The following is a 21,302-nucleotide window of genomic DNA, read 5'->3' on the forward strand; positions in this document are numbered from 1 at the left end:
ACAAAGGGAGCGAACTTCCAGATCAACACTCTGAGGAAACTTAAACCCTTCCTCCCAGCCAAAGACTTCCAAACCGCAGTACAAGCACTAGTCATCCCTCAAATAGAATACGGCAGCACCGCCCTCTGCGGACTCCCCCTAACTACAACCGCACCCCTAAGAGCTTCTCTAAACACTGTGGAGAAGTGTGGCTCACTGGTTAGAGGCGGCAGACCCGTGAGCAGAGAACGGCCCGGGACCAGGGTTCGATTCCCGACGCGGCAGGGTCATGGACCAAGGTCAGCGGACTCGATAATTCTCGCCTCGGTGCCTACTCTAGTCAGAGACCACATGCGGCAACTCTGGGCATCAGCTTGCCTCATCTTCACAACGGCCCCCCCAGATCGCCGGGGATGCTTGGTCGCACCTTAGAGATACCTATCTGAGACCATCTCTCAGGGTGAGCCAGGACGGGTTCCCCAGCGGTCGAAGCGTGGAGATACTCCTCTGGGAGTCGATTCCTAGCGCTATATAAACCCACAATTAAATTAAATTAAACACTGCAGCGAGACTCATCACTGGGTCAAAAAAGCACTCCCATATTACCCCTGACTTGAAATCCCTGAACTGGCTGCCTTTTGAAGCCAGAATACATCTGAAAATCGCCTGCATGACACACAAGGCGTTACACCTAAACTCACCTGGCTACCTCGCTCAGAAGCTGACAATCTCTGGCGGAGCTAGAAACACTAGAGGCACAAACAATCTTCTGCTGAAACCTCGAAGATTCCGGAAGGAAAAAATATATAAGCGCTCCTTCTCAGGAATGGCGCCTAGGATCTGGAACTCACTCCCTCCCGAAACCAGGCTTATCTCTTCCACTACACTCTTTAAAAATGAATTAAAAGCTATCCTCATGGCTAAATACACTTGAACTATTATCTCGAACTCTGTTAATACTCTGCATCGAGCTGTACTACATGTTTGACCCCTTTGCTTATTTGTATTATTTGTCTTATTACTCACATGATTGGCTCTGCAGCCACCTATTTGTACTGTTTGATCTATTGATTTATCTGTCTGACTATGCTCCCTCATGTACCCCTTCTATGTAAAGCGCTCTGATATCTGCAAAGATCTTGTCCGCGCTATATAAAACTTTCAAAATAAATAAAATAAAAATAAATAAATATACTCAACACACGTGGAATTCTGGAATGCTTTCCACGCAGGTCCTAGACTTCCAGTTCTTGCAGGATCAGTCATGGCTTGGCAGGGTGTAGAGGCCTTCTTGGCTCCTGGGCAGACACTCCTTTAAGGTAACCTGGACTCAGGCTTCCGCCAGTTGGATCTTGCTCTTTATCCTCCTGGTCGGAGCCTGCTACTCTAGATGCTGGTTTCTATTCTGAAGCAGAGTTGCCTTCTGATTTCCAGATGAAATATAACTACAGCCAGGTAGGCCAGTTTGAAAGTCATGGCCACCCAGAGCACCTGCTTGCTTCAAAATTCTAAAACTCTTCCAATCATGGAGGAGCGCATCTTCCATGGCCTTGGTAGAGCAAGAGGAGGGGGTGGCACCAACCAGCCAAGAAAAGTGGACTGCTCCCCAACTTTCTTTGTCAAGGTCTGATTTTTGAAAGGTGATGCCTTAAACAACAAGTGTGTGGGGCAGGGGTAGAAACTCAGGTACTGGGCCAAACAGACACTGGCTGACAGAAGACCATATGTATAACCCCTCTGCCCTGAAAGGTCAGCAGCATGCTGGTTGTCAAGATGGCTACACACATACGCAAACACCGAGTGTACAGATGTTCCAGGGGGATGAATGGTAAGATGCCTTCCCTTCAAGTGCAGGTAGCTCAGTGCACTTGAAATACAATCATCTGCCATAAACAATCAGTCTCCTCATAATAACCTTTTACTTGTTTTTTTAAAAATATCGAATTTTAATATACAGTTTACTATTATGTCATTTGTATCGTGTTGCTTTGTTGTATTGAATTATATTTTATTTCATAAGTTATGTTATTGTGTAAGTTTTAAAAATATTTTTTAACAAATATTATATCAATGTGTATCGTTTCCAGATTGTTGGTTTTATTGAGGGACTAAATGGGTAGTGCCTTTTTATAATGTATATATATTAATGAACTTGAATTGATTCGTTTAATTTTTTTTAATTTGTTATTTGTTTACATGTTTAATATATGTTTTAGTTTCTAAGTACATTTTAGTTTTAGCTTGTGGGGTTTACTGGGATTATAGTGGGTAGTTTCTTAAACATTTGTATGAATTAATTTTAATTGAATACCTTTTTTATTGTTTTTAATGTGTTTACTTGTCTTTTAAACCCTCTGTCCCCCACCATGTTTGCATTTTCCCCAGAGTTTGTTATAGTGGAGTTAGAATAGTAGATCTGGCTTGCCCAAAGTAGGGTCATACCTCAATGTCTGTCGACTAGACTTAAGACTATTAACCTCTTAGACGCTGATGACGGAACCGCCCGACGCGCGGCGCTGATTTCACGCCTGCGCGGCGCGTTCTATTAGGCGGGCGGGGCCATGACGGAACCGCTCCGTCATCAGCACAGCTCACCCGAGGCTGGTGACGGAGAGGTTCCGTCACCAGCGTGTGAGCGCCGCACGGCCCCCCTGCCCCCTTAGCCCTGCGGCGGAATAGCCGCCGCGGCGAAGGTGTTAAATCTGCTCCGAATATATTCACTTTTCACAATGTTTGTTAGAATGTACTTAGAATAGTAAGCATGGCCCATGCTCTCCCAGTGAATGCAGTTTTACAATATTAGTTCATTAGAATAGAACCTTTTAACCTGATATCTATCAATCTTCCACAATTCTATAGGCTTTTAATTAGAGTAATGTATCTTAAATTATTTGTTTAGTTTTTAGTGTGTATAATGTTGGATTGGAGCTAGGATACTATATATCTCTTTATCCTGAAATCTTTAAGATATTTTGAGCATATTTATTTAAAATTTTATATTTTTTTAAATATTCTGTTTTGTAAAAGATATTAACATTGACTGCAAAGAACTAAAAACTAAAACTCTTAACTACAACCAGCAGGATACACTACGCCACATTAGAGACCAACACCTGATAAGTATTGAGTGAGGTTCTTTTTTAAACAGCTTTAGGTACATTTTGTTTTGCATTATATTGTGCTGCCTGCATTGAGGAAATAGCTGGAGAGACGGCACATTGACAAAGGTAAAGAGATAAGCTCTTATGATGAGCAAGAAAGACTGTGAAAGGCTGGTGTCATGAGATTTCTCAAGGTAGAAGCGATGACTTCAAAAGATATTAACAATGAGAGCAAACAAATGAAATAAAAAGTAAAAGTGATGCCTCAGGATATCAACGGTTGTAAAAGATTTTCACAATGACGCCAAAAAGAATGAGAAGTGATTTTGTGAACTGAAACTACCAGAAAGCACTTGAGTTTTATTAGTGATAAATGTTGTGAGAAGTGTCCTCTGGGGTGAGTGCTGTCGGATTCCTTATATATTATTAGAATTTGTATTGCGCAACAGCTACCCGAAGAGGGTTTCCCGGCGCAGAAAGGCCTTGACAGGGTGGAGACTAGGGCATCTTATTTGTCAAACAACCAGGTTTTTAGCAACTTTCGGAAACTGGAGTAGTTTGTTTCATTTCTAAGTGAGATTTGGAGAGAGTTCCAATACGATGGTCCCAGATAAGAGAAGGATTTCCCTCCAATTCGTGCTAGCTTGTATTTAGGGACCATAAAGCGGCCATTCCTCTCCACTGTCTTCCTCTCATTTGTTTTCTGTGTGCCTGGTTTTCTGTACCTGTGCTGGTGTGTGTGTGTACAAGGATAACTGAAGGAGCGTTGCTCTGCCTGTATAAGTTTGTGTGACTCTGTGCATGCATTTTGCGCAGCGGCATCTTAAGGATTTTGGGGGCCCTCTATCCAAACTTATTTTGGGGGCCCCTGCTCGGAACAGCTTTGAATTTATGTTTCAATTTGAACTCTTTATATACTCTTTGGCCAGGTCAGTGACAGTGCACTCGTCCAAATTCTAAATATGTTTACATTTAATACTAACAGATAGTGAAATGGGTTTTTAATATTGTAACACAGCGGAAGCTCACTAATATTACTGCAAATAATCTGTGACACCCTCCCATTTCTCATATGTGAGGTCGTTTTTATCTAAAATATTTTTTTTATGGCTGTTGCATGAGACAAACAACATTTCTCTGCAAAATGTCCGTTATAGACGCACACATCACCCACTTTAAAAATAAATGTAAGGAGAACAGTATTTAAAACAATCTGTTTAAGAATTTTTCAAGGTCATCAGGACAAGACTCTCCAGAACAGAGCTGGCTCTATCAGGGGCCCCTTGTAGGAGATGAAGGGGTAATCGGTCCCAAACCCTTACTAGCAGTATTAATTGAGCAAATAACGACGATGGTGCTTGTCCGTGACAGGGGGAGACCCCCTAGTCTAGAGAGTAGTTCCAAGTGAGTGTCTGGACAAGGTTGACAGGTTTTTCTTTTTCCATGTGTGTCTTCGTGTATGATCTGTAAATTTCAGTTGAAAATTCTTCGTATTGTACTGTCCAAATATACAGCCCTGAGGAAGCCCCAGGCCGGATGGCCGTGTAAAGGAGGCGATACACGTGTTGGCTGTCACTCTTCTCTTACAAATTTACTCTGATCTTTGAAAACGAGTTACAAACACTGATAACATTAAAAAACTTTTATTCTGCAAACCTTGCATTGGAATTTTCTCCATGGAAAAGGAAAATCCTATCAAGCTTGTCCAGACACTCACTTCAAACTTCTCTCTAGACTAGGGGGTCTATAAAGGCTGGGGCCCTGGGCAACAGCACGCTTTGCCCATGCCTTAAATGTCTTTGATTTTGCGTGTCTCTGTGTACCTTCCCTTTAAAAAAAAAAGCTAAACCATTCGGCTTTACCAATGCTTGTTTTCAAATAGTTAGCACTATCCCTATAAGCGCCCTTTTACCGTAGGTCATTTACACACTCAATAAAATTCTCCAAAAATGTAATAAATTCCGAAGATCCAGGAGAACACCACTGAGACGGTCAACATATAAATATGCTTTCAGTATGAAGCTTTTGGGCTCACTGGAGGGACCCTTTTAAGCAATGCCCTGCCCTGTGCGGTGTGGGAAACCTTTAAGGACTGGCACCCTATTTAAGTGGTATTGCTTGCTGTGAGCAAGCTCCAGCGGGGGGTGAAGAGCTAAAACATATTCTGAGTGCCAAGGCATAGCAAACCTTAGAACGGAATACTAAACTCCAAGAAAAACCTCACCCTGTTGTGAAAATGGCACAGAATTTACACTTAGGCCCCCATTACTACTTCGACGCAAATCTGATGTGGTAACTGTGCATCAGGAATCTGCAATGCCAAGGGTGTGTAGTAATTAATGGGTGCACAATTAGGGCAGCATTTCAAGTTTCATATCTCAGAATGGGGATAATGTGCTAATTGTGTGTATGTTGCCCTGTTTTGAGATGCGCGAATGTAAACTTTTGCAGAATTTACCTGCAAGATTTAGACCAAGGAGAAAATGGTGCTGACAGAAATGATTGGGTGCCCAATTTGCACCCAAATTAATTAGCTCCCAAGTCACATTTAGGGCCATAGCCTCCGGTGTGACCAAAACCTCTAACCAGAGTCATTTCGTAGATGTGTAGCAGGGAAACCACATTTGTATTAGGACGTTTCTTTGATGCTGGGAAATCTTCCTTGCCTAAACCCGTTTGGCTGTTCACCTACTATGCCCTTATCTGTGCATCTGATAATTTTTGTTCTATCTGTAATCAGGCGTTGTAGCACGCTGGGGGGACATTTGGTCACCCCAGCGGGGACCCAATGATGAAGCATGTCACCAACTAGTGGTGAGTGAGGGTCCTTCATAAAAAGAAAGGATTCTTTTTTTCCCTTCCCTCCTGCAATATACTTGGGTTATTATTTCCCTTGGGAGGTGTCCTCCTTAGAGGGGTTTTTTGGGTACTCACAGGGAGATAGAAAGAAAACATTTCAGACATGTTCTTGTGGGTGTGTGTATGATGTTCTATGCACGCATCCATATGTACAGTATGGAGTTATAAAAAGGACACCACGATATAACTCAGTTTGAGCACCGTTTGGTTTAATTAATTTTCCACTTAGTCACTCCTCTGTTGTTGTTTACAAATTTGACTGGGGTATAGGAGTGCCGACTCATGCCCTTTCTCTCCTGTTGGTATTAATGCTATCTGATATTTAGACACGACTTCACCATCTCATCACCTCTGCAGGGAAATCTTCAGCTTTGACAGATATCAAAGCCTTGGCCCATCTCTACATGAGAAATACAGACTGTTTTATATTGTTTATTTAATGTTTCTTATTTCTGCTTGTTATTACATTACAGATGGAGCAATGTGGGTGTCATGGTCATTTTCGGCCTTGAGAAAGCACAGTCAAACATGCCAAAGGGGGTGAAACATTTTGGCTGATGCTCCACCAAAAAGTACAAGTTGTGACAATAGATTTTACCACAGGAGAAGAATAAATGTCTTTGTACTCCCAAATATGTAAGAATAAAATGGTTCACCTGATTACCTGTGTCACCAATTCTCATTCTTGTCCTTTTTGTTATCCTACGACTCATTTGACAGCATCTCTGTTTGGAGCATGTTGTCCGATGGCTTATTGGGCCTTTTCTGATCCCACCATCTTTTGGGTGCATAGGCCCATAGCATACCCTCACTCGTCACACCACCATGCACTGCGTCCCACAACCCGCCTACCCACACCTCTGTGGACATCACATACAACATGAAAGCACTTCCTACATAGGCTCCAAACAAAAAAAAGACCCCTCTAACCATATGTCCTACATTCAGTAGCTTGCAATCCATGTGGGTAGGCACTTCAGTGTCCCACACAGGGGAAGTAAGCACTATATACATGCTCCAGTTGTATTGTATTGTATTGTAATTGCATTTATATAGCACTTACTACCCCTAACGAGGCATCAAAGCGCTTTTTCGGTGATTAGCACTCTACTCCGGAACCCATAAGGATTCGTGGTGAATTAGTATATTGGAAATATGAAAGTAAATTGAGTGGTGAATATGTTTCAGTGCAATACAGTAAAATGCTAGCTGAGCCGCAGAGGGGCAGGAGTCTTGGTCTGGCCTCTACGCAGCAGTGGGTTTTCAACCAAGTAAGCTGGATACACTCACAAACGTCTCCTCCCACTCAAAAGGAGCGTCATACCCATATTGTTTCTACGTCAAAGATGACACCAGGGAGACAGGACTATTTTTTTTTATGACGGGGTAAGAATATCAGGTAGAGGTAACAAAAAACATAAGTGGACGTGGGGAGACCACCTCACTCCAGGTTATTTTGGATACTGTCTCCAGCCCAGACCTTTTTATCTACAAGTTATTGATTTCAGGGGGGTTAGTTTAATGGCACTCTAACAAGACTATCACACCCAGAATGCACCGGCCTATCACGTAAACGTCAGCACTGTGCAGTGTCTGTAATGGCCTGGAGGGAGGTTTATTTCAAGCTGGCTGGCATCACACTCCTAATGTGGGCGAGCATCCTTGTATGCATGTGAATGCTGGAGAACAACAGTTACAGGTAAATTTCCCCCTGCGCATCAGGGTTGAATTGGCAGGGCGGGCAATCGGCCGGTGCCCGAGGGGTCTGTGGCAGAGTCCAGCTTGTGGGCAGTTTTTTTTAGTCTGTGGATCCGGCAACTTCATATTCCTGGGCTGATTTTCCCCATAGAGCTGCAGCTTCAGGTGAGAGGTAGTCAGAGCAGGCCACATATTTGGACCAATGTATTGTTATTTACTTTTAAGATCTGTATATAATGGATCGAATAAAGTTTAGAAATTAAAATGAGACAATAGGGTGTTTGGAGGATGGCATCAGTGGTGCACCTCCTTCCATCCTGGTCCCGGGAGGTGTCAGCGAGCCTTAGAGGTGTCTTTTGAGCAGTGCAATTAACAAGTCGTCGGTGTGGGGAGGAGGCTGTTGTCCCCCACAGCAGGTCACAAAGTCCAGACACACAAACCTCAGGTGCCTGCTGGCCAGTTTTCTCGGACTGAGGTTAGGAGTTTCATTCAAATACTGTGCAAGAAAATGAGAGATAAAATACCTGAAACAGAAAAGTTTGACATAACTTTGCAATTGAAAAACAAAACTGACTCGAAACGGACAAGATGAAATCACCTTTTTCGGCAAGAATTTTTGCGAACTACAATTGTGTGCCACTTTTTTTGGGGGGGGGGGGGGGGGGCAATTTTTCACCCCAATCCGACCCTGCCGCGCATGAGTGAAATCGTGTCAGATGAAGGCGCGAGTCCTGGCACCAAGCTGACGCCCAGCACCCCTCCTTCCCCCGCACCCTTCCTCGAACAAACATCCCCGCCGCCCCGGCAGGTGCCGCCCAGGAGCAGCAGGGACGCGGGCGCGGGGAAGTCAGTGACTCCAGGTTCAGAGAGATAAGGCCGATGTGAACCCTGATAAACCCCGAGCATTCCAGGCGCGTATGAGGCCCGCGAGCATGGGGGAGAGGCAGAGAGGGACGCCGGGGGCTTGCCCTGGAGACTCACCGCCGGACTAGGCTCCGGTACTCATGAAAAGACAACCCAGGCTCGTTGTAGGTGTCGGATGCGCCCTGTCCCGTAATTACTCATCTCTGCTGCTTTCTTAACTTCCAATTTTGCAAATTTTTATTTTTCAGTTGCTAAAGTCTGTGGTATCGTTTTTGATGTTGCAACATAACCTAATGTATTTTATTCCCAGTTTGCCAAAGATCCACCGTAAAAGGAAACTAACAGACGCGCACCACTCCATACAACAGAGGCTGATGAAAAGACTCCTCTCTACCGTTCACCCAGCTCTGCTTCCCCCAAATCCACATCTCTATAGTGTAGGTGCAATGACCCAGGCGCCATACCTTCTCCCGCTCTGTGCGTCTCCTCCCACGGCGGCTGAAAGAAGAAGGAAAAGAGAACTGTTAGATGAATACAGGAGCCCGAATAGTGGCCGCACCTGCGCAGCGCACGCGCCACACTCCCGAGCAGCGCCTCACACACAGAGCTATGTGGCGCACCCCCCCGCACCCGCGTGGATTGATGACTACACCCCCATGGGCTTCGTACGCATCCCTGAACATCCCTTCATACACAGGGTCGGAGAACACAATCACTATTGCAGAGCCTGCTCTGCACCCCTCAGCACCTAAGCACACCTGGAGACTGAAGAGCACCCGAGCAGCACATGGTTTGCACCCCTCAGCACCTCATCACACCCTGAGCCAAAGAGCGCTTGTGCAGCACTGGGTTTGCACCACTCAGCACCTAAGCACACCTGGAGACTGAAGAGCACCCGAGCAGCACATGGTTTGCACCCCTTAGCACCTCATCACACGCTGAGACTGAAGAGCACCCGAGCAGCACATGGTTTGCACCCCTCAGCACCTCATCACACCCTGAGACTGAAGAGCGTTTGTGCAGCACATGGTTTGCACCCCTCAGCACCTAAGCACACCTGGAGACTGAAGAGCACCCGAGCAGCACATGGTTTGCACCCCTCAGCACCTCATCACACCCTGAGACTGAAGAGCGTTGTGCAGCACATGGTTTGCACCCCTCAGCACCTAAGCACACCTGGAGACTGAAGAGCACCCGAGCAGCACATGGTTTGCACCCCTCAGCACCTCATCACACCCTGAGACTGAAGAGCGTTGTGCAGCACATGGTTTGCACCCCTCAGCACCTCATCACTCCTTGAGACTGAAGAGCACCCGCCCAGCACGTGGTTTGCACCCCTTAGCACCTCATCACTCCCTGAGACTGAAGAGCACCCGTCCAACACGTGGTTTGCACCCCTCAGCACCTCATCACACCCTGAGGCCGAAGAGCACCCGCCCAGCACGTGGTTTGCACCCCAAAGCACCTCATCACACCCTGAGACTGAAGAGCACCCGCCCAGCACGTGGTTTGCACCCCTCAGCACCTCATCACATCCTGAGACTGAAGAGCACACGTGCAGCACCATGGGTGGCACCCCTCAGCACCTCATCACACCCTGAGACTGAAGAGCGCTGGTGCAGTACATGGTTTGCACCCCTCAGCACCTTATCACACCAGGCCCGGTTCTAGAGGGTGGGTCAAGCTCACCCAAGGAATACCCTGGCCCACCCAAGGCCATTCTGAACTGAAAAACAAGCGTTTTCACCTTCTTGTTTCACAGGGCATGCCGTCATTATTGGTCTCCCTTATAGTTTATTTTAATGATTAACAGTATTATACAGGCTACTTTCAGGCCTGGGGAGAGGTGTGAAGTTAGCAGTGTTTATTAGCTGCTATGATGCTCAAATGACCAGCATGGATATCCTGAAAATGCATAACCTTCAATACTTTGCAAAGTAAAAAGCTGCCAAAGTTTTTTTAAAACATGGAAAGCTGTTAAGTGGCTCTTTAACCCCTTGCATGCTGATGACGGCCCCCATCCGTCATGCACTACGGCGCTCGTGTGCTGATGACGGCTGGGGGCCGTCATAAACCCGCCCACTCGCGATTCTGCCGCACAGGCGCAGAATCGCGGCAGCGTGCAAGGGGTTAAGGCAGCAGAAACATTTCTGCTACTGCAGACGACCAGGAGCATGCTGCAGTCTTAAAGTTCTGGATATTAAAAATTTGACAAGTAGCATCCCTTCCTTTCCCAAAAGTTGGAAACACAAGAAAGAAAGCAAATTATGATGCTCTTTGGGTGCTGATTACTGTGTCAAAAATGTCAAGTGCAGACAGATGCCAATGCCTAAAATATCAGATCGATTAAATAGTTTGTTGTTTTTTGGCCAGCACCCACTCATCTTCATGGTCCACCCATGCTTCTTTACGGCCAACCCAAAGAAAAAATTCTAGAGCCAGGACTGCCTCACACCCTGAGACTGAAGAGCACCTGTGCAGCGCTGCGCATGGTTTGTACCTCTCAGCCCATCACTACACCCTGAGACTGAAGAGCGCCTGTGCAGCACATGGTTTGCACCCATCAGTACCTCATCACACCCAGAGACTGAAAAGCACCCATGCAGCACATGGTTTGCACCTATCAGCACCTCATCACACCCTGAGACTGAAGAGCACCTGTTTAGCACATGGTTTGCACCCATCAGCACCTCATCACACCCTGAGACTGAAGAAGACCCGTGCAGCACATGGTTTGCACCTCATCACACTGTGAGAATGAAGAGCACCCATTCAGCACAAGGTTTTCACCCCTCAGCACCTTGTAGTGTAGTCCCAAAAGTACCCTGTCATGCAGGACCTACGACTTTTACTGATAACATATACCGTGGGTCTGGTGGCAGAATGACTCCATACACCCCGCCGCATATGTTAGCCTATGGTTAGCATTAGCTAGCTCGCAGTGCCATTAGACTCTCCTATTATCAGAGAGATTAGATTTGGCAATCTCAGAACACAATAACCTCAGACTTGTGGAAACAATATATTATTTTTTCACCCAGTCACTCGTGCTTGCTTGTTTTTGATCTCAGAAAGATACAGAGAAGAAACAGTTGAGCATTTTTACAATAAGAATTTATTGTACAGTAGTTCTACTCGTGTAGAATAAGTGGCAGTTACGACTGTAACACAGTAGCAGAGATGTATAACCAGCAGTACAGTGAATAAGAAGGAATAGTATTGTTCTACCATTTTCCAACAGTCATGAACATATACATGAATATAAAATGCATTTATAAAATAAAGTGAGTACTCCTAAGATGCCTGCCTAGATGTACCTAAGTGTACCTAGCATGTGAGTAAGTGCTATAGAGCCTAAGTCTAAGAGCCCATAAGCCTAAGAGCCAAGAATCCCACTAGGCTTTAGTTAAAACCCCATACCTGAATAGTGAGAGTGTGGGACTTCGTCCTGGACTTGAGCTGGATACCCCGCAACGGATCGTTAGACCACTGTCAGTGGGAGCGATGGCATACCGGAGCTGCAGCATCTCTGGTCAGTGTGTCGGCCTTGAAGTCGCGGTTCCCTCCTGCCTTCTGATAGCAAGAGGTGCTGTATTTATACAGTCCATGTACGTGTGTTACCCATTGTTCAGTATGAGGATAACATTGGGGATTAAACCTTGTGCGTCGATGGGAGAGGTGTAGTATGCCCCTGGAGAGTGTACTCATCTATTATTCATATGTGCTAAGGATGACGTCTTAGCAATTGATTGGGGTAAACCCACCCTCGGCATGGAACTAGGTGAAAGGTTTAGTCCATAAAATGTTGCAGTCCTTATAAGGTGTAAGGTCCGTATAAGGCATTCTGTCCTTATTTGGAGTTATGTCCTTATAAGGCTTGTTCATATGAAATAACGGGAGCTGATGTAGGGAAAGTGTATGATGTTCCCTGGACCTATATTAGGGTACCGATATGAAATATAACAGTCAGTCAGTCAATCTTTATTCGGGTACTACAGTACCCATAAATCACAATATAAAATACATTACATACATATTAAAATTTTAACCGGTCAAATAGTCTAAATACATTCATTATACAGATCATAAGTGATTTAGTGCAAAATTTGGGATCATCACAGTACAAACCTATTTACATTACTCTCAGTCTTCAACCATCGATCTGCGTGCCCTTATTGCCGTTTTTAGGAAAGTGCAAGTGCGATAAATAAGGTCCTCATCATCTAAAATTAACATGGAATCAAATGTTGCCTCTAAACTAATTGGTCTTCTCTTATTAAAATACGAGCATAAAAACTTTAAAATATTTGATATAAAATTTGCAGGAGAATATAAAATGCTTTACAGATTGCTCACTCCTCCCATCGCACGGACACGGGATTGAGTTTAAATTAGAACAATAACCAAGTGGGAAGGAGAGTATAAAACGAATTGTGCCAGCCCTTAAACAAAACAATAAACTTGTCTCCCAGCGAGTCATCAGTAGTAACAAATAGATGTAGAGTGGGTGCCTATAAAGTCCAATGGCCATATAGTTACGCACAGTAGTTTTACTGACCTCTACTGCCTCGCGCTCGGTCTTATATAAGGAGTACAGAGCATTCTGCATATCCTCTTTTGCGACTAAAGCAGCTAGTGAAGGGTCCCAAAAAATGCTTTCCATATTTATACTGCGCAAACTGCTCAACACTCCACCCAACCACAGGATATCTAGGCCCCTAGCACAACAAGCAGTCCTTAATGATTGACTGGGTTAGGGTGGCTGCTTCGTTCTTCCATACAGCAATCCACATAAGTGCTGGGCGAGCCCTGATAAAATCAGAAATAAAATTAATATTGAGCTCTTTATGAGATATGTAATGGGAGGTTGAAATAGGGACATTCAGTATTTTTCTGCAGAATCTATTCTCCTCCTGCTGTATACCAGAGCAGCTGGCCGTCCCCCATATCTCAGCGCCATAGGTCGCTACCGGGGTACACTGATGTTTATAAATCCTTTGGACAGCTAATACTGCACCCATCGTCTTAGGGCGAGGGATGCTTAAAATCGAGTTATTGGCCTTTGAGAACGTGCTCCTGGCGCGAGCTAAGTGCTCACTCCAGGAGCTGTTCGCAGCAAAGGCCAAACCCAAATATACAAAGGATTTTACCGCCGTCATCTTATGGCCGTCTATTGCAATCAGGCGTATAGCCCGTTTGCCTGGGCCACTGCTCATTAAAAAAGATTTTTTTAATTGACTTGTAAGTCTAGATTTTTCATAAAAATATTAAAATCTTCGACAAGGAGGCGTAAAGAATTTGATTAGCGCCCTATTAAAACTGCGTCATCGGCGTAGAGCAACGCAGGAATGGGTACTTTGTTAATATATGGGACGTCTTGGGAGGCCAATTTCAGGGAGGCGTTCAGGTCATTGATATATATAATAAAAAGCAGGGGGGCCAGAACACAACCTTGTCTGACCCCCCTGCCAATATCAATAAACCCTGAGACCTCGCCTCCCACCCCCATTCTTACTTGGGCCTTAAGATCTCTGTGCAGATAAGCCAGGAAATTGACCAAAGTTTCGTCCAGACCCTTGGATAGAAGAGTTGCCCACAGCTTAGACCTATTAACTAGGTCAAAAGCTGTGGACAAGTCCATGAAGGCCATATAGACCGGGGATTTCTTAGCAATAGCATATTTACTAATAATTAAATTCTAGTTAAGGCATTGCTCCCTTGTTCCCACCTTACTCCTGAACCCCAGCTGACAAGGGTCCAAGATGTGAGTTTCCTCTGCTCAATCTAAGATTTTGTTATAAAGCACTCTACCTAAAATTTTAAGGGTGTTGTCTATTAGGGAGATGGTTCGATAGTTACACGGTAGTGATCTATCGCCTTTTTTAAAGATTGGAACTATTACACTTCTCGCCCAAGTTTCTGGGATCTTTGCCAGGGTCAAATTGTTAAAAATATTCAGAAGTAAGGGGGCCCAAAACGCCAGATTCCATTTAATTAAGTCTATTGGCAGCCCATCCGGGCCTAGGGCTTTATTGCCTAAACTTTGGTTAATTGCTTCAGTTACTTCTGAAATGCCGATGTCTATAGGTGTAGGGTTACCAAAAATGGGGGTTGGTTCAGATGGAGGTGGGGCACAGTAAATAGTTGCAAAATGTGCCACCCAGGCCTCACTAGTTATATTGCAACTGATAGGTGTCAGTGACTGCCCCATGGAACGCACTTCCCTCACTGCCGCCCAGAAGATGTTAGCATTATTTAAATTGGTGGCGTCGGACAGCTTGTCCCAGCGCTCCTTTAGGACTTCATTTCTCCTAATTTTGTTTACTACCTTGTAATTGTTTCTGGCCTGCCTAACCGTTGTAGGGCATCTCGGCACAGTGGTTAGGGCCCTGCGAAGATTCCTATTTGCTTTCGAACAGTCTCGATTAAACCAACTAGGGACAGGTGCTAACTTTTTGGGAGGTTTGGATATGAGGCTTTTAACAGTCAAACATATCTTACCAAAGTCCTCGATTATCTGTTCCGGTGTTGAGACAAGATAAAGGCAGGACTCGATCAGAGGCATGTTGTTTATAGCCAGTGCCTTAAAGACTTCTGCATTGTCTGCCCCTTTCCAACATAATCTTAAATTATCTGTTGAGACTGATAAATTTGCCGCTACACAGTCGCTATAAGCGATAGTCCATCTGGTTGCTTTTAGTATTACTTTAATCGGGTTATGATCCCCAAAATCAGACGGTGTCACCGCAGCAAAGTCACCAGTTTTTCAATTAGGGGGCATACAAAAACATAGTCTAATGTCGAGCCACTCCCCCTTCCTCTGTATGTCGGGTGGTTAATCCTATGAGAACTTACAACTAAGTCCATAACATTAGATAGGTTATGCGAGTTAATAAGTCTTTTAAGTTCCCGGCCTCTGGTATAAGAGGGTTGTGTACAGGAAGATGTTAACATATCAGTACCTTGGCTTTGAAATTTAGCATTAAAATCCCCACCTAATAAGATGCCTAAAGTATCTCCTTTTGCGGACTGGTTAGCCAGATCAGACATAAAATCAAATAACTTTAAAATGTTTTTGTTAGGGACTGACTGAAAATCATTGTTGTAAAAATTTAATAAATAGAATTGAATACCCCTTTTAAACAATGCAGCTTGAAAATCTAGGCTATACGTTGGGATTATTTCAAATGTGCCACCAGATGTCACCTTGAATCCTATGAACAATCCCTCTGATGGCCTTCCCTTCCTTGGTTTTTGTGAAAGGACACTATAACAATGAAAACCCTCAATGTATAAGTTTTTGGTAGCCCAAGTTTCTTGAAACATCAAAATATCATGTTCCCGGACCAAATTTAGCCATTCAATATCATCAAGTTTTGATCGGAGACCTGCCACATTCCAACTGAGAATGCTCAGACTTGTCCCTTCATTCCTTGTTGCTGGGACTTTCTTCCCTTGAGGTGGTGCGGTCAGTGCTACTCTGGGTGGTGAAATACTGACAGCCTCAAAATGGTTACCGATATGAAATATAACAACCTCATCACACCCTGAGACTGAAGAGCACCCGTGCAGCACCTGGTTTTTTGCACCACTAATCCCACCCTGAGACTGAAGAGCGCTTGTGCAGCACATGGTTTGCACCTCGTCACACCCTGAGACTGAAGAGCATCTGTGCAGCACATGGTTTGTACCCTTCAGCACCTCATCACACGCTGAGACTGAAGAGCACCCGTGCAGCACATGGTTTGCACTCCTCATCCCACCCTGAGACTGAAGAGCGCTTGTGCAGCACATGGTTTGCACCTCATCACACCCTGAGACTGAAGAGCGTCTGTGCAGCACATGGTTTGCACCCTTCATCACCTCATCACACCCTGAGATTGAAGAACACCCATGCAGCACATGGTTTGCACCTTTCAGCACCTCATCACATTCTGAGACTGAAGAGCGTTGTGCAGCGCATGGTTTGTACCCCTCAGCACCTCCTCACACAGAGACTGAAGAACACCCATGCAGCACATGGTTTGCACACCTCAGCACCTAATCACACCCTGGTCTACTATTCGTAAATGCCCTTTGTGAATACCGAAAGTCATAAAGTTAGACTTTCGACTCATTTTACCTTTGTGAATCGGGCCCACGGTTTGTAACTCCCGTTTTAGAACACTTAAACCCCATCCACGGCTGACCCTAGACACCAAACTTGAGACCCCTACCAAAGCCAAAGACGGGGCCCCTCCTTCGCCACTTTTGCAGTCTACACTTCCTGTTCCCACCTTCTGGGCGCCATCTTGGGCCCTCCCTAGGTCACATAGTGTGCGGGCTATTTGACAGGTGGTATGACAATATGGCATGTATGGCGAACAACTCTGCTGCTAAACCCACCAGCCGTGTTCAACACAACGTCCCGTCTACCGGTCTGTCTCTGAGGAAACACAGACTGCACCCTGCACCTGCCTCGCGCGCTTACCCAGACTATGAACGTGTCTACATTTACCCTTCCAGCTGCCCCCTTAGTAGTACACGCCTGTAGTACAACTAGCTGTATAAGTGGGGACTTTTTAAAAAAAAACATATTTTATTGGGTTTTCCAGTTACATATCTCGAAATACACAGTACAATGTTATTAGTCAAACCACCCCTGTACATGCACAATATCATAAGAGGGGACTTTTATCACAGTTTTGATAGCTGGTGGCATCAATACATTGGTGTGGAACGTGTCCCAGGCTTATTTAATACACGTTATGCAGGCAGGGTCACTTGGGTTATGCGGCAAGAAAGGACCAAATTATGCATCAGGGGTGATTACATTATGTGGCAATAAAAGGCAACATCTGTGAAATAATGGAGCACATTTTAAGCCACTGTAATATTGTCTTGGCAAGTTTCACCTCTTAGTTACCAGTTCACTCCTTAATACATCAATCACCAACCAACAGGTGACCAACCCACCTCTTTCAAGGGTCTGCCACAGCATGGCACCAAGTACAGCGCTTTTCAAAGTAACTTTTGATTCGTTTGAGCTAGAAACAGTTTTGTGTGAAAATCTGCAAACTACGGAGTTAAAGATGCACTATGCAGCAGGAGCAAAAATCCATAGTAATGTGGAAAATGCACATAAGCGGGTAAATATATTACAAAAGAAGTCAGGATCCTCATAGTGAGCCTTTTAGGAGATTACCTTGTTGCCATTGCTTTGATGTTATGCCTATTGGGAAGGTGTGATGCGATGGGGAATACCTGCTCTTTGTTTAATACAGAGTCGGCAACTCCCGATGATGTCGGGAAGCATTAATATATTTGGGGCTATACGGCTAGCCAAGGAACTCACTGATTGCAGGTCGAGGGGATGGTTAAGATGCGCCCTGGACCAGGGCTTTAAGTGGGATGAAAAAAGTGGGGGCTCTTGGTAAGGGGCAGCGCCTGTATACGGGCGTAGCTTAAACCTATACAATAACATTTGCATAGAGTGCCACTCCACACGCATATTTATATAGAATCACAATTGATACTGGCATAAGTGACCTGTGCACTTTGCAGAGGAGCCACGTATTTGATACCTCCGGTTCTGAACACCTTTATTGCCCCCGATGGGCACTGAGAGAAACTCGAGCACACCTGAGCCACAACTCAATTGTCCACCATTAGAAACACCTACATATGACTCAATTCAAATTATGCAATAGACAAGAGTAATATACTGCAGAAACAAAACCTAACACAACATCCTGTAAAACCAAACACTCATAAGGAATTTTAAGGAGTCACCTGGGTAGTGTGGCGGTTAAAGACCACCAAGAACTGGTACCTTACCTCCTCAGGGCTTCCCAGCACAGCAGAGCACCTGAATCAGGTGGTCATCTGCAACGGCGGCCAGACTCACAGATGGATGTTCTCATGCAACCACCCATGAGTTTTGATGCAAATCCCCCTCTACAAATATTGATAGACAAAAATTTGCGTCAAAATCTTACAACTCTTTAAGGCAGTGGTAACGAGTAGAAATGTTTTCATTTCTCCACATTTTTCCAAATTTGCCTGTGTGCTGAATTGTGCAGCACAGATACAAAGTGGGAAAAACCTTAAAGCATAGTTTTTATACTGGAAGTGACCCCTTCCAGTACAATTCCTATACTTCAGATAATTCACACATCCTGCACTATGACCCAATGGTGTCTGCGTTGTCTGCCAAAAGTACACCAGATCACAAGTAGAGAAAAAAAAAATAGATATAGTTCATTTTTAGGTCTCGGCTAAAGACGCGCGGAAGCGCGACTCCGCCGAGATCTTATGTTAGGGAGTGTGCTCCCCAGGAGACAGTTTGGGGCGCGCGCATCCCTGGAGCCGATTTGAAACGGGAACGCGCGCTGTGGCCAGGCGCTGTCTCCTGGGAAGCGCAAGCACCACACACGCATGCGCATACACACACAAGCACTCATGCACGCACGCACATACATACATACATACAGAGACACACCCCCCCTGACACATACGCGCGCACACACACAAGTGCACCGAGGCCCCCCCTCCCCCCTCCCCCGCCGTCACCGTCGCCGTCGCATACACACACGAGCATACACGCACACACACACACACACAAGTGCACCAAGCCCCCCCAGCCTTTTGAAACTTACCTGGGCAATGTCGGGGACTCTTCTCTCAGCACGCGGCGCCCAACCTCCTGCTAGCGCGGCCCCGGGTCTCCACACCGCTCACAGGAGCCCCGGGCCGCGAGACGCATCGACTCCGCCTGCCTCCTCTTCCGGTCTGGACGTGGCCCCGCCCCCGTCACAGGCGACCGTGCCTGACTTCCGGGGCGGCCTCCGTGTATTCCGTCCGTGGATTCTTTCCGTCTTCTGTTTTTCTTGTTATTATTCTCTCTTCTGCTGGATCAAGGTCTGTTTGGTTCGCATTCCCAGTTTTTGGGCTCTGAGTATCGGCTTTTGTTTTTCGTTGGAGACAGCCTCACGTCTTTGGGATATTAATTTTGTTTTGAAAGCCGTCCATATATTGTGACTGCAGCCTCTGGATCCTGGGAGGGAGTGAAGTGCTTGTGCCTAGTTACATCTCTGTTTCGGCGTCCTCGTCTCTGTTCCTCTGTCTCTACCTCCCTGCGCCTCTCCTTCCACCGTCTCCTCCCTCTTCTCCCCCTCGTCTCTTCTCCCCCTGTTGTTTCGCCAGCCGCCTGCAGCTCACCTTCCATCCCCTGATCGCCTCATCCCTCCGGACGGGCTGCGTGGATCTCACCGGACTCGATAGCGCGTGAGATAAGGGATCGGAGTGGGGTCAGTGAAAGTAAACCATACATGGAGGAGCAAGGCCTTCAGTGCAGGAAGTATCCACAGTAACACATTCATTCAGGAAAAAGTCTCATATTATTTTCTCTACCACGCTAGCCATATATTTGTGTACCTATACATAGACATAGCATTGTTGATGTCTGCTGTCTCAGGTGTCAGTATCTCGTCCACCTCCATTGAATTCTGGAACTTGTAGTCCTAAACTGTAAGCCACTTGCAAACAAAAACCTATAATGGAGTGAAGTGCTTGTGCCTAGTTCTAAGGTAATTACAATACATAGCACATTATATAAACCGAATTGTATGTAGGCACTTGGTTAAGATGGCTGTATTGGACATAGTAATTTAATCGACCTTATATGCATGAAAGTCTGCGTGGCCCCACCAGAATTCGAAAACCTGACATTAAGGTTACAGACAGCTATCCGCTGTACATGCATTATCCCACTTAGCTATCTTACCAGTCGCCTTCCAGGCGGCCTGTCTTCCTGGTTAGGGGGCTTGAGGTCACATTGTAATGGATCCTGTGCCTTGAGAGAATAGATCGAGGTGTCAAGTGTCCCTGTTGAGTTTATACGAACTTTAACTGCCAACTTGTAGTAAAAGTAGATGTTTCATGACAGCCTGCACGTTGTACCCTGGCCCTCACATGGGCAGGATCGGGCCCGGGGTGAGACTTCATCTAGTGTGTGTCACTCCATTGAAAAAGAGAGTCCCCGACATTCCAGCCTCTGAAAACCACTTCTAGCTTTTTGCAGTTTTAAAGAAGGCTGAAGTGAGGCTGCTTTCCAGTGGGCAAGATGCTGACAAAACCTTAAGTCATGTTGAATCCGTATGGCTGACGCTTTCTTTCTTTTTCTGTCTGTCTCTCTCGCTCTTTCTCCCTCCTCGGTCTTTCCACTCTTTCCTGGCCTTCCCTCTTTTCTCTTCAATCTCCTTTCCCTTCTCTCTCCCACGCACCCTCCCCTCTTCATGTCTCACTCTGTCGCCTCCTCACGGTCTCCCACCCCCTCAGTATGCCGGGGAGCCCTGTCGCCTGTCTCATCTCCCTTATCTCACTTGCTCCCACACCTGTCCCACAGCTCATCTCTTTCTCTCTTTCTTAAACAGTACAGGACCCCATTCACCAGTCTGTTCCCCAACACCAGCGTTTTTATTTTTTTTATTTTCAAAAACCTTTATTCACTTACAAAGTATTTTACACAGCTTGTAGCCTACAACTCTGGGGCCGGCAGCAGGTGTGTGACATTTTGTCTGCATAGAGCGGGTAATGTGTACACAGCCATTTAGCCGGCATCCCTCACCAGCGTTTGTTGCTTAGTGTCCATCCCTCCCCCAATATCTGTCCCTCATACCAGTGTCTGTCCCTATGCATGTCCCTCCCCAGACATCTGTTGCCACCTACACTCATTTCTGTCTCCCGCCACCAGTGTCAACCCTCACCGCTGATGTCTGCCCCAACACCAGTGTCTGTCCTCACACAGGTGTCTGCCTGTTC

General features: G+C 45.7%; 1 protein-coding gene across 2 annotated transcripts in view; it reads right to left on the reverse strand.

Annotated features, from left to right (window-relative positions):
• Positions 1–21,302, reverse strand: part of VEGFB (vascular endothelial growth factor B) — a 319,927-nt gene that overhangs the window by 55,374 nt on the left and 243,251 nt on the right. For both annotated transcript variants that reach the window (XM_078660553.1, XM_078660554.1), the window contains exon 2: positions 8,966–8,999. In XM_078660553.1, the coding sequence (XP_078516679.1) occupies positions 8,966–8,999 (34 nt within the window). The remainder of the gene's footprint in view (positions 1–8,965; positions 9,000–21,302) is intronic.

The sequence above is a fragment of the Lissotriton helveticus genome, chromosome 9 (genome assembly GCF_964261635.1).
Source record: "Lissotriton helveticus chromosome 9, aLisHel1.1, whole genome shotgun sequence".
Taxonomy (NCBI): Eukaryota; Metazoa; Chordata; class Amphibia; order Caudata; family Salamandridae; genus Lissotriton; species Lissotriton helveticus.